This window comes from Rhinolophus sinicus, linkage group LG17 (genome assembly GCF_036562045.2).
Source record: "Rhinolophus sinicus isolate RSC01 linkage group LG17, ASM3656204v1, whole genome shotgun sequence".
NCBI classification, from domain to species: domain Eukaryota; kingdom Metazoa; phylum Chordata; class Mammalia; order Chiroptera; family Rhinolophidae; genus Rhinolophus; species Rhinolophus sinicus.
Genome location: NC_133766.1, coordinates 15627966 through 15641156, shown reverse-complemented (window position 1 = coordinate 15641156; position 13191 = coordinate 15627966). Strand labels below are relative to the sequence as shown.

Here is a 13191-nt window from a genome sequence, read left to right as displayed (position 1 = left end):
GCCCTAGGTGCGTAGCTCTGCCTGTCAGACGCACGCACAGAAAGCTGTTCTTCCAATAAACAACTGGCCATATTCCCTTGTATATAAAAGCAAGCATGTAATGTTTTAGGTCGTAGACACATGGAATCGTGGGCAGCAGTACAGAGCAAGCTCACTGACATTTAATGGAGGGGACACTTTGCCACACCCCCTACACTGGTTCAACTCATGTTAAACGGAAAAGAGGGTGAAAGTGTCAATACAATAAAAAATACCAGTTTTAAAATGTGCCACAAACTGATGGCTTTTTCAAAACACACCTTCAAAACTAATTCCCTTTGGTGAATATAAAAACTAGCTTGCATTCTTCTCACACCTGTCGTTAGGCAGAGGGTGCAGGTCAATGGGAAGAAGCCTGTTTGAGTTTAATGACTGGTCATGGATATCCCAGCACAGGTAATCAGCAGGAAAGGACCGGAGAACCTGTTTCCAACCAGACTCATAAAATTTAGTTCCCATTCTCCTGGCTCAGTGGGGTTCAACAATGCATTTCCTGGAGTCAGGAGGGAATAAATCTTCCCCTACACCCCACCCCCAAACAGGCCTCCAGGAGATGAATTTCACCAGAACCACTTAACTCCCACAGAGGCTGATCTGAACTGAGCTGAGAAAAGCTCAATTCTGATTGGCAGTCTGACTCTTAGCCCATTTGTATAACTTTCACATAATCAGTGGGTTTTCCTAGAGTCCCTATAAGGGGAAAAAGGAAAAAAGGGCAAATAAGACTACCTGTGTATGACTGCTTGTCTTCCAATTCTGTTTCTCACGAAAATCCCCATAAAGAAAATGCCCAGGTGCACACTGTTTCCGTGATTGTCCTGCACAAGATCAACGAAAGAGAGTTGTGATGAAAGACCGCCGGGAGTCTGGCAGGACCCAGCGCTTGGGCAGCAGCCCAGCCATGGGGACTACGCCCTGTTTCTCACCTATAAATGGAATGAATCACAGTTAGCATCAGGGCAATAAGGCAACTAGATCCTCAAGGGACGCACCCCACCGAACATCCTAATGGACTATGTACGTACATACTTTTTCCTTTTGCTCAATGTGTTGCAACACATTTCCTGCTTAAAAGAATTTTAGGATGTTCTCAGATTTGTTGGTAGTGCAGATTTTCTCTTTCATGAACAACTATTACTTTTAACCATAGTTTTCATTATTGAAATCAAAACTGTACATGCACATAGTTTGACTATACATGCACATTATATTAAGTGCTATTATATATGCAGTTGGAAGAACTGAATATTCCTTCGTTTGTTTAAGAGAAGCCAACAGCATTCCTGGTCCAACAATCTCCTCTCCATCAGAGGCACCAGCTTCCATGCCGTAAAGCCCCAGGGTGTGTCTACCATGTTTCCCCGAAAATAAGACCTAACCGGAAAACAAGCACTACATGATTTTTCAGCATGCTCGTAATATAAAATAAGCCCTAATGCATCTTTTGGAGTAAAAATTAATATAAGACCCGGTCTTATTTTCGGGGAAATACGGTAGGTCTTATTTTATATTACGAGCAGCCTGAAAAATCATGCGAGTGCTTATTTTCCGGTTAGGTCTTATTTTTGGGGAAATACAGTATGTGTATCTATCATACCTTGGCTTTTTGATTTAGGACCTCATCAGTTCTGGGATATTTTCTCAAATTTCCTATACCTTCTGCTTCCTCTGTTCACTCCTTTTAGAACTTCCATTATTCAGACGTTAAACATCCTGGTCTGGCCCTCTAATTTTATCTCCCACCTCCCATGTTTCATTACTTCATTTTTTGGTGAGATTTTCTTAATTTTTTCTTCCCACCTATCTGTTATGTTTTCCATTTCTGATATCATGTTTTTAATTTCTTAGAGTATGTTCCTTTTTAAAAGGAATCAATTCCTTTACGGAGGAGATATATATACATATATACATTTAATCTCTGGGACTCAGAGGATGGTATTTTGGGCAGGTGGTTCTTCACCCTGCAGGGTCTCTGTCTTCCAGGCTGCTTTGTTGTCATTCTGGTGGCCTCTGAGGTTCCCATTAGGGTATAATGCAGGGTGACGCTTGGCTACCTATTCACGTTCCAGGGTGTGATACTAAATGCTGACTGAGAGCTTTGTGACATGAGAGGGGCATGTAGACTGTAGACTTCACTGGCGGGCAATCAGCTACGCCCCGTGTTGAGGAAACCAGACGTCTCATCTTCAGTCTGGTTTCTTGGTCCAGCCAGGTGCTTCCAACCTCCTGCCGGGAAGAGCATACCTGGCTGCCAGTGTTCTTGAGAGCAGAGTGGGAACAAGGCTCCTCCTCCAGGGAGTAAACTGTCATTCAGCCCCTGCTTACACTGAGGGGACGTCTTCTTGGTGGAGTGAGAAGAAAGCCATGCATAACTGGGCCCAGGATGGAAAAGAAGAACTGCTACATTCCTCATAATACTAAGCCCGTTTCAGACACAGACAGTGTCCTTTCTCAGTGACCTCTTCTCAACCCACCTACCAAAGCTTACAGTGGAACAGGAGTCTTCCAACAGGGAATAGAGAAAGTGTGAGGCAACTGCTGGTGGCCAAAGCAGAAAGGGTGTTAGGAGATAAAGAAGTGGGAAGGGAAAACAGGTGCCCTGGTAATTATGAGAAATTAAAAGGTAAGTTATACAACAGAAAAATACATGTGAGTAAAGATGATAGGGAGATGGGAAGAGGAAGGAAAATTCTATGGAAAGACTTCCCTGGGCACTTTGCCACTAGATCGGTGCGCAAGTCTGATAGACAGGCAACACAGGAAAAGCAGTTCATCAGGGCGGGGCAATGGGAAAAACACAGAATGGATGCCTGAGGCCCTGCACTGGTCAAAACTTAAGGGCTCAAAGTTTCAGCTTCGCCAAGAAGCAAGGCTCCAGACTCTGTGTGACTCATCCCACAAGCACTCTCCCCGTGGCCCTGTGCTCTGACAATACAGGAGCGACTGAGGCATGGCCACACCTGTGTTTGTGGAAGAGGCTAGCAGACCCGTCAGAAAACAGACTGGTCCTCCACCAGCCTTGCAAAATCTTGAGGAATCACTCAGAGAAAAGCCCCTACTAGATGGAAATGTTTCCCCTAGGACATATCCGTACCATGCTTTGTTTATTTACTTGGTCAATAAGGTACTAATGCAAAGGGACTACATCACCACTCCCAGCCTGGACCTGCATACTTCCCCATCTGCTTTTTCACTATCTCAGAGCAGACCACATCACTCACCCATGGGTCCTGCTGACCACCCATCCTCCTGGGCTTGCCAGCAATCATATGGTCTGTAGGTGGTCCTCTTAGTCATGAATAGATAGGTAGGGGGAAAGAAAAAAGAAATCCAGGTAATTTGCACTCACTGGCAGTGAGTCAGCAGTGCATGTCTGCCTACTGAGGGTAAGGTGTAGTATCCCCCTTGGACTTTCCCACGAAAGAACAGACTAGAAAGTGCAACAGGACCCAAACCAGTGGATTTCAACACTATCTCCACTGCCCCTATTTCCCACAATTCAGAAGTACTAACACCAAAACAAGCAACGACCACCACAACAAAACCCTCCACTTCCAGGAATTGAGAAGTCAGTTCTCTAGAAATGGATAGAAGTTTACTCTGATTTTTTCAATAACCCAAAATATCATGACTATATATGGGCTGCTGAAATGTAAGTGGGATGCAGATGGCTTCATAAGGCATTATTGCAAGGAAAATGGATTATACCCCGACGAAGGGCAGCCATTAGAGAAGCAAAAGAAAATTAAACAAATCTAAAAAAGAGCCATTTAGCCTTTTTCGCAAGCTGCGGCCACCCTGCTCGATTCTACTTGATGCACATGGGCAGTTCTCATTAAGGCAAATTGCAAATGTGCAAAAGAGGGGGAGCAGAACACTTATAAAGCAGCCAGCGGAGCCAGTTTGGAGTGAAATGTTTGTGCTGAAATTGCAGGCGTCTCCCAAATTGCTGAAATGTGCCAGTTGCTTTAAGGTTTCTGATAAAACTCCGACTTTTGCAAGTTGGTCAGCAGAGACAGGAAAATGCAGTTGGGTTACAGGCTCAGCTCTGTGAATGCCCATGCACTGTGACCCCGCTCGCCCCCCCCCCCAACCCCACCCACTTCACGAGGTGGATTTGTTGTAAAGGACGGGATGTGCTGTAACCATTTCCTAGGCATAGTTTCCAGAAAACACCAACGGAGCTGTAAACCCACAACAGAGGCACGACAGAGCAGGAGAAATAAAGCAGGATTGCGTACAGGAAATGTCTCATTCTACCTCACAAACAATCTCTGTGTCAGCTCAAAGAAGAGAAGACAGAATGAGCATGAGGTCTTTATCAAGGCGCACGTGACCTCAGCTACTCGTCCCTTGTAAGGCTGGATGTGTGCCTGGATACCTTCACGGCACTGGACGGGCTGGTGTTTGGTACTCACTCACACGGTTGTCTTATAAATGAGACAGTCTTCTGCTGAAGGCCATGGAAAACTTCAACATCTCTTAGTTATGGAAAAATCTTTGCTTTACTCAAGTAAACGGGACTTGCCAACTCATGCCACATGGCAGTAAGAAAGCCAAGCCGTACTGGCCCGCTGCTATCAACACTGGTTTTCCAAATGTCTGTGCCATTCTGAGAAGGCAAAGCCAAGGACAAGAGAAGGTATGCTACCTTCACAGGGAAGATTTCCTGTCCAAATCCATCCAAACGTTCCACTTCGTTGATGTACATAAGTTCAGCTTCCGCTGGCAGGATTCCACTAAAATCAAAAAGCATCAAAGGAGGAAATGGTTAAGGGCAAACAAAGTTAGTGGAAGACCCTACCCTCTTGATAGCAAAATTCCAGAGCTGTGGTTTAGTTCTGGGAAGAGCTATTATCACCCAACTGTGAGGGCTCCACACATTACTAAGCAAGTCATTAACATATTCCCCAGTAGCCTTTTACTCACTGGGGAATAATAAGAGGAAGGTGAAGTATTTAATTAAGAGCAGCAGTGCTATAAAGACTAAATAGTTATTCCAGACAACCCTGAAAATAATGCTGCCCGCTTTAAAAAAAAAAAAAAAAAGGTATTGTTATTTTTCTCCCACCTGGGAAAAACAATCTCCACTGTTAAAAAGAAAAAAAAGGGAAAAGGTAAAAAACAATAAAAAGTTTGTGAGGATGGTATTTTGTGCCCAAAATGAGGGAGGCTAGGACCACTGCACAGGTCTGCTGAGGCTGGAAGGGGAGGACATTTGTTTTCCTTTGGTCCCAAAGAGCTCCAGTCGCCCTGATACCACACTCTCAGGGCTTCCTTAAGTTAAAGTCACCCTCGTTTTCCTTTCTGATCTTGACTTTCCCATCCAAAGTAGCTCTTTGAGGCCTCTAAGCACCAGCAGCCCAAACTTCCCAGGTCTGGCAACAGTTTTAGGAAGGTCACAGAGAGGAATTCTCCTGGCCATTAACTCTGTATCTGTGTGGGCTTGCTGGTGTTAAAGGAGAAAAGAGGGAAGGGGAGGGGAGGGGAGGGAGGGGAGGGGAGGGAGGGAGGGAGGGAGGGAGGGAGGGAGGGAGGAGGGAGGAAAAAAGGGAGGGAGGGAGGGAGGGAGGGAAAGAGAAAAAGAGGGGAGAAAAGAAGGGGACAAGGGGAGGGAGGGCAAAGCCTGAGAGTTTTCAAATCTACACACACCTCTCAGCGTGGAGCTGAAGCACACACTGGAAGAAAGAGACCTGTGTTGACTGAAGTCAGGGGCTGGGAGTAAAGGGCCAGGTGTTGGGCCCTGCGGCCCCTGCCTTACCTGTGGGCTTTGTGTTCCTGGGCTACTTTCTGTGTGAGCTCCTCCAGGACGGCCTCTTCCAGGGCCAAATCCTAAAAACACAGAAAGCAGTGACGGTTATTGACTATTTTGCTTGTAAACCTTAAAAGCCCTCTTCTCCAGAAGGTGTCCCGATTAGTCCCCCTTCTTCAATCTCACCTTTACTCCTTTGAATTGAAGGTTGTACTTTTTAGAACTGAGGGTTCGTTTTTACTTTTCTAACATGGCTCTCCACTGCATATTTGGGGTTGCCACCTAAATTCTGTAGGGTTCGGAATAGCTTTTTCCATTCCCCTTCTTCTGCCCTGTCTGCCTCTCAGACTCTTATTAAAAATGCTTTCTGAGTACTTGTATCTTTTTAACCATCAGGGGATGGGCAAATGAGTTTCCAGACCCTTGTCCCTTCAAAAGCTGAGCCTAGGAAGGGACTGTGCATGGCTTTTTTGCCCACTAGCACAATACCCGCAAACTGAGTCAGAGCCACCTGACAGCAGAGCAGGCTCATTTAGATGTGACCCAATGAAGCCTTGGGAGCAAGAGGCCATGACGGCTAAAATGCCTCGAGGGAGCTCTGTAAGTAAACAGCTGTGTAGCTGACCAGCTGGTGTCTTGAGCAACTGCATCCCAAGCCGCTGGACCAGTGGTGTGTTGGCACCCACGGGATTAGAGTCAGTTGCACACATCTCTTCCCAACTCCTCTTCAATGATGGAGGAAGTATTTACAGGGCTTGTTAAACATTTAAGCAAAACTCTGTCTGCGATGGAGAGATGGAGTCTGGCCGAATAAACCCAAAACAGGGAGACTTGAACAATCAGTTCCTGAGACAATGACAAATGTGGTGATTCTAGAGCTTGTTTTATCCCCTTTGGTGGCCTGTGGAGGCTCAAGCCATGGGGCCAGCTGCCTCCAACCTTCCCAGGCTGCTAAGCGTGGAGGAAGGCATGGATGCGCCCTGTTTTCCTCTGAGCTCCAGAGGGGTGCCAGAACGGGCTCTGCATTGCGTGTCCTGATGACGCCCTCTGAGGCTCCTTGTAACATTGGGGGTGGGAGCATGGGGGCTACTACTTGGGCAGAAAACATCCAAAATGCCTCATTCCCTTGTTCTAAAACACCATTTCTATAAAGAAAGATTACCTCTGATTTAACCACTTTTCTTCGATGAAACCCTACCTCCAAAAAAGTACATCTCAAAACTGCAAGAAACATCCCCTCTCAAATTATGAAAATGTGAAAAATCAGTATTGTTTAAAGCTGGACAATGAGAGTGTAACTATATACTAGAAATCTGATTGCTCTGTAGATGGTCATAAGACCTCAGAGAAAGAAGATGGGGGGAATTACTGGCAGTTCTTATTTTTCATGTGTTAACTGATTAATCTGCTGTTTCCTGTTTAGCCATCCATTGAAATGACTCAAGGTCATGATCGACACTTTCAGTTTTATGTTGTGGAATAACAAAGGTACTCTATGGCTTAGATTTAGCTCTGTCTGCATCTAGGCATTGAATACAGTAGTAATAGCCCCGATAATAATTTTGAAAAGCTAATGAAAGGCATGTGGCAATAGAATAAAATAAAAAAGATTAAGTGAAGATCAAAACGTGCTCCATTAAACCTCCGCTTCCTACCTTTAAAGAAGAAAATGTCCACAGGTACCTCTCTGCTATTGTGCTCACTCACCAGCCTCAATCTGTGTTGGGGGCCTCCCTGAGGTATGTGCCCCGGCCACAGAGACGGGTGAGAGGGGCCCCGCACGAATGAAAAATGGCAGAGTGCATGCCTGTACACAGCGGCACACCTGTGGAGCGCCCTGTGTATTTCACTTTGTTCTTTTCTCTGCTGCAGAAATGCCATTTGACAAATTCAGTTACTTTATAAGATCAAACACAGCCATTCATCCCATCTTCCCTCCCCCACTAAAGGAATGCATTCTTCTCTTTCAAAGCTCTACTGGAACCAAACAGAAAGTTTACAACCTGCCATGGCTCCCCACAGCCTACTCAATTAGGTCAGCACCTGGGCCTGGCATTCAGACCACTTCCCTGTGACCCAGCCTTCCCTCCCAGACCTCCTCTCCCAAGGGCTCCGTTTCAGGCAAACTCTTCTTCCTCAGACAGACCACTCACGCTTGTGCCGACCTTTCCTGGAAGAAGCACTCGGCCCATCACATCACATCCTGGGAAATGTCACCCCTCCTTCAGATCCCATCTCAGCTACCATTCCCTTTGACGGGGCTTCCATGTTCCCCTGAGCTTGATACAAACCGTTCTTCCTCTGGGCCTGCCTCTCCTGCTCTGGGTGTCTGTCTTAGAGGCCTTACCATAGTCCGCCTAGCATCTTTCTTAGGTAGTTACCTGTACACTCATCGTTCCCTTCGCCCTTGCCTCCCTCCCTCTGCTACGTGCCAGGCACCTAAGCTCAGCCGTTCTTCTCCAGATCATTTCTGGGGCCTATCACTGGGCGTTTCTATAATGCAGCTTATAAGCTCTCAACATACAGTAAGTGATCAACAAATGTTTCATGAACTCATCCCAATATGCAACGTGTAAGTTTCACACTGGCAAACAAGATTCTTTAATTACGCAAAGCGGGTTAGTGATCGTTCAGACCGTCTGCCTGTCCTCTGTCTGCGTCACATGTATTCTCTCCCTTCGCCCTCACAACCCAATTAGGCTTCTCCTCACTTTTATGGCTTGAATCCTATACTCTGAACCTCCTGATCACAGGCTACGGGGGCAGGGAAGGGGGCTGTCACATACACAGGACTGATGACAAAAGCCCAGGAATTCACTATTCAGATATGACGTCAGCTTCTGCCATATTATCTTCAGAAAGGATGGAAATGTCCTATATTCGAGCTTTTCACCACAGTAGCCACTAGCCATCTGTAGCTAGTGAGCACTAGTGAGCACGTCTCTCCCTTTTCTTCCGCCCTCCCTCCCCCCACTCCAGTTCAAGCCGTTGTCTCTCAGTCTAGTTGTGTAGGACACAGCTCCCTGACCCATGCTGGTGTTATGAGCCTTGCGCTCCCCCTGGCTGAGGCAGTCGTCGGCCGCTCACGGCAGCTCTCGCAGGATGCTGGCTGCTCACGCTGGCTGCCGGCCACTCACGCTGGCCACCAGCTGCTCACAGCGGCACACAGTAGCCAACGGCAGGTCACCACAGCACGCAGCAGCCCAGCTCCAGGGAGAGTTGTTGTTCACCATCTTAGCTGTAGAGGGCGCAGCTCACTGGCCCATGTGGGAATCCAACGGGCGTTAGGAGCATGGCGCTCCAAGCACCTGAGCCACCAGGCCAGCCCGCGAATGCTTTTTAAATGTGGCTAATACAACTGAGGAACTGAATTTTTATTTAAACTTTAATTAATTTAAATTTGAATGTCAACAGCCATTGGCCACGAGCTACTAGCCTGAAGAGGGAAGTTTGAGATCCAAGAATAACAACATCAGTATTTGTCTGTCTATTGTGAGCTTTAACAAGGTCTATGCTGTTTAAATATCTGATTTGCTTACAGCCCAGTGGGGAGACAGTCTTATTCTGAAAAAGGTACCATACACAAAATAACGCCTTTACTGCTTCATATTTTAACCTGTCAAGGCGTTTTACCATCTACAAATTCATAAATATCATGTTGGTCATCACCTTCAAAAATTCTACATAGCACCCAAGCCTGGTCTCTGCTTAAAGGCTGTGGGAGGAAGACGGCTAATGAGCGAAAGATGGGGATAAAAAACAAACTACAGGAAAATTTCAACCTAAGTCATTGCCTCCATTTGAGACCCCCACCCCCCCCAAAAAAAAGCAAAAAAAAAAAAGCACGCTGTCTACACTGTCTACAATACTAAGGTATGAGCTTCCCTTTCCTCCCACCAGGCATACTAGAAAACATCCTGACTTTTCAGGGTTGCTTCTGAGATGGTAGAGGTGTTGATTCAAGCATGTTGACACTAAATCCTGTGAAGAATTTCTCTGCTAAGTAATATGCTAATCTCTTTGAATGGAGGTTGATTTAATGGATAGATTAATAAAACATAAAAACCAGCAGGCTCGGCACATAAAACTGCTGTTTTCTTGGAGGGAAAAGAATAAGACCGGAGTTATTCACGAAAAGTTAGAGATGCTGCAGTATTTCCCTAACCTGTAAGAGTAAGGTCATTTCTGGAGCAACTGAAATTTATCTCATGCACCAGTTATGGGTAGTGCCTCCAGCCTGGCTTCTCCTAGTCTCTCAAAATCTTTGCCACCAGACACTCTACTTTCTCCCAGATGCTGCAGCAGATCAGATGCCAAGTTCTACCCATTATACTTAAAGTCGCTCTTGCTTTGCTTTCTTGTTTTTAATCTTCACTGCTAACACCTAATTCATACCTCTTGCCGAGAAACCACAACAGATTCTCATGTGACCTCCTCCCACAAATGGTCTCATTGCTCTACTCTAGCAGTTCTCGAAGTGTGGGGCCTGAAAAGCCCTGGATGGAACCCATGTATTCTAATTCTTCGGATGTGTTGGTCTCGCCTACCACTTTCAGGTCTCCTCTCACACCCCTGAGTGACAGTCAGGGCACTGACTCTTACCCAATCACTTGTACCACCTTGCCTCTGCTCCTGTCTCTCTAGATCATTCCTTGCTCCCTACCTCTGGGCAATCCTGCCCACCCTTTAAACGCAGCTCACACACCATTAGCCTTTAAACCTTCCCTAATCCCCCATGAACACGTAACCTTTCTCCACACAAAATTGTGATGTTCTTTATTACTCTTGGCCTTGCATTTGGATTTTGCAAACTTCCGACTGACTCATCCACTTTGTTATCTCTCTGAGAACAAGCCCTGTTTTTTATATAACTTCATCCCCCAGGGGTTAGTTACCCAGGTCAGTGCTTTGGGCCAAACAGTTGATCAAAAAACCAAGTTGTGAATGATCATGACTTCTAAGATTAGAGCCAGAATATTGAAGCGGGTATAGCTCTTCCCTAACAATGCTTTTCAACTGTTTTAATCCTTCCTCATTCAAGCTCTTCTCATTTACCCCAAGGGTACCAAAAAACAAACAATCAAAGATTCCCTAGGGATTAAAAACCTAGCCTCATCCCTAATTTAACCCAGGAATAGACATTTTACTTCATGACTCATTCAATGAATTTTTATGAGCACAGGCTATAAGCTAGACAGAGAGGGTTCCTGCTTAAGGATCAGAGAGATGACACTCTAGCTGACAAGAAAGAGGAAAGGAAAAGAAAAAGGAAAAGGATGGGTGGCTGGTTAGCTTAGTTGGTTAGAGCTCAGGGCTCGTAACACCAAGGTCGCTGGTTCGATTCCCATACGGGCCAGTGAGCTGTGCCCTCCACAACTAGATTGAAAAAGAACAACGACTGGACTTGGAGCTGATGGGTCCTGGAAAAACACACTGTTCCCCAATTGAAAAAGAAAAAAAAATTTTTTTAAAAAAGAAGAGAAAGAAAAGGGAAGGGAAAGAAAAGAAAAGAAAAGGGAAGGGAAAGAAAAGAGAAGGGAAGGGAGGGGAGGGGAGGGGAGGGAGGGAGGGAGGGGAGGGGGGAGGGAGGGAGGGAGGGAGGAGGAGGGAGGGGAAGGAAGGAAGGAAGGAAGGAAGGAAGGAAGGAAGGGAAGGAAAGGAAAGGAAAGGGAAAAAGTTTAGCTACAGAAAGAGCTCTGAAGTACACACAGGAAAGGTGATTTGGTAGGAAGTGGTTGATGGTTGGAGAGTATCATAGAGTTGGTCAAAGAAAAACGAAGTTCTCTCTACGGAGGTGATATTTGAATCAAGACCTGAAGGTCTGGGGCAGAGCACTCCAGGCAAAGGGAACCCAAATCCAAAGGCTCTGGTTTGGGAACAAGCTCAGTGTGTCCAGAAAGGAAAGGAGCCTGGAGGGCAGTGATGATGGCGGTGATGCTGGGGGGTGTTAGGGGACAGAGAACTGTCTTGAGAAGAGAGAGGCAGCATTACATTTTCAGTGTTTTACAAAACTTGTATGTACTTTATAAATTCATGAACTTTCCTCCCCAGGAAATGTGTGTGTGTGTGTGTAAAACGCTCTTGAGATTTCCACATCCAAAGGAAAGAATTCAACATCCAAAGAAGGTAGAAAATTAATTATGAAAAAGGAAATTACACTTACCATAGGAAACAGCACATATTCTCTGAGGAAATCTTGAGAATCAAAGTGATTGTAGTCTCCAAAATCAGCTGAAAAAAAGGGGGGAGGGGTAGCATTTAACATATGAAATTAAAGATAGACTAAGTTACCATATTTCATCACATTTATTCTTCCCACGTCATCCTCTTTCTGCACTATTATTAAATAAAAACAGTGCCAAGATGTGTTTTAATTTTGTTACCACGTTTACTTAGCAGTACTGCCACACATTTTCTAGAAAGAATGGGGAAATTTGAAAGTAATTCCTAAGCTATTTTTAAAATATAAATCAAACCTCTATTTATCTTTTTGTTAACTATGCCTCAACATATATCTTAAGAATATGTGCCAAGGGGACTTTCTAACTCAAGGTTAATTTAGAGAACTGAAGAGCCAAACCCATCTCCGTCTCTTCATATATTTGCAGCTGGAAATTCCCACTGTAAATCACCCTTGGCAAGCAACCTTGCAAAATCTTTACACCTCCTACTAAAATGGTACAAGATGCCAAAATTTCTGTTTTGTCCTGTTTTCATCTCACCCTGGTATGTCTGAGCCAGTGTAAAATGAACACAAGTGAGCCTGTACCATAAATTTATAAAGGCCTTGCTTCTAATCCCATTTGTTCTCAAAGAAAAAAAAAATCAAAGGCGCATGGAATTTTAATTTCATGTAAAAGATTTAGCATCAAGTAGAAATGGATTCAGGTAACTTTAAGGTAACAAGAGATAAAGGATCCACACAGAAGGCCAGTTGGAAGACACTGTTGAGAAGGCAGAGATCCATGTGACTAATCACCAACTAGGTGAAAAGATGCACGTGACTAATTACTAAGTAGGTGAGGCCTTCGGGAATAGCAAAGATCACGAGCTCTGCCTATTTTCAAGTTGAGTCATCAGTTACCATATTTCATCACAACTTATATCTCTGTTGATATGTCTTTCTAACTGCCCAATAAGGGCTCTCAGGAAAATGATTTTACAAATATTTTCATCAGACTGAAAGGCTAGCAACAAGGACCCAATGAGAAGGGGATCCAGAGTAAGTTCACCAACTTCCTTCGGCCTAAAAGCTTTCCCGAGGGTCTTCCAGTATCCAGGAGGCCTGAAATAAGCCTAATGGTTCAAGAGTGAGAGGGGGAAAAAGAAAGCAAATAAAGTGAACAGGAAAGGCAGCTTTTTTAAAAAAAGAAAGATCCAATATCAAGATGAGGGACATA

At 45.0% G+C, this 13191-nt stretch overlaps 1 protein-coding gene across 2 annotated transcripts in view; it reads right to left on the bottom strand.

Moving 5' to 3' along the window:
* Positions 1-13191, bottom strand: part of PTPN14 (protein tyrosine phosphatase non-receptor type 14) — a 150349-nt gene that overhangs the window by 33531 nt on the left and 103627 nt on the right. For both annotated transcript variants that reach the window (XM_019738101.2, XM_019738102.2), the window contains exons 5-8: positions 11955-12022; positions 5801-5871; positions 4691-4778; positions 769-857 (exon numbers count right to left, since the gene is read on the bottom strand). In XM_019738101.2, the coding sequence (XP_019593660.1) occupies positions 769-857; positions 4691-4778; positions 5801-5871; positions 11955-12022 (316 nt within the window). The remainder of the gene's footprint in view (positions 1-768; positions 858-4690; positions 4779-5800; positions 5872-11954; positions 12023-13191) is intronic.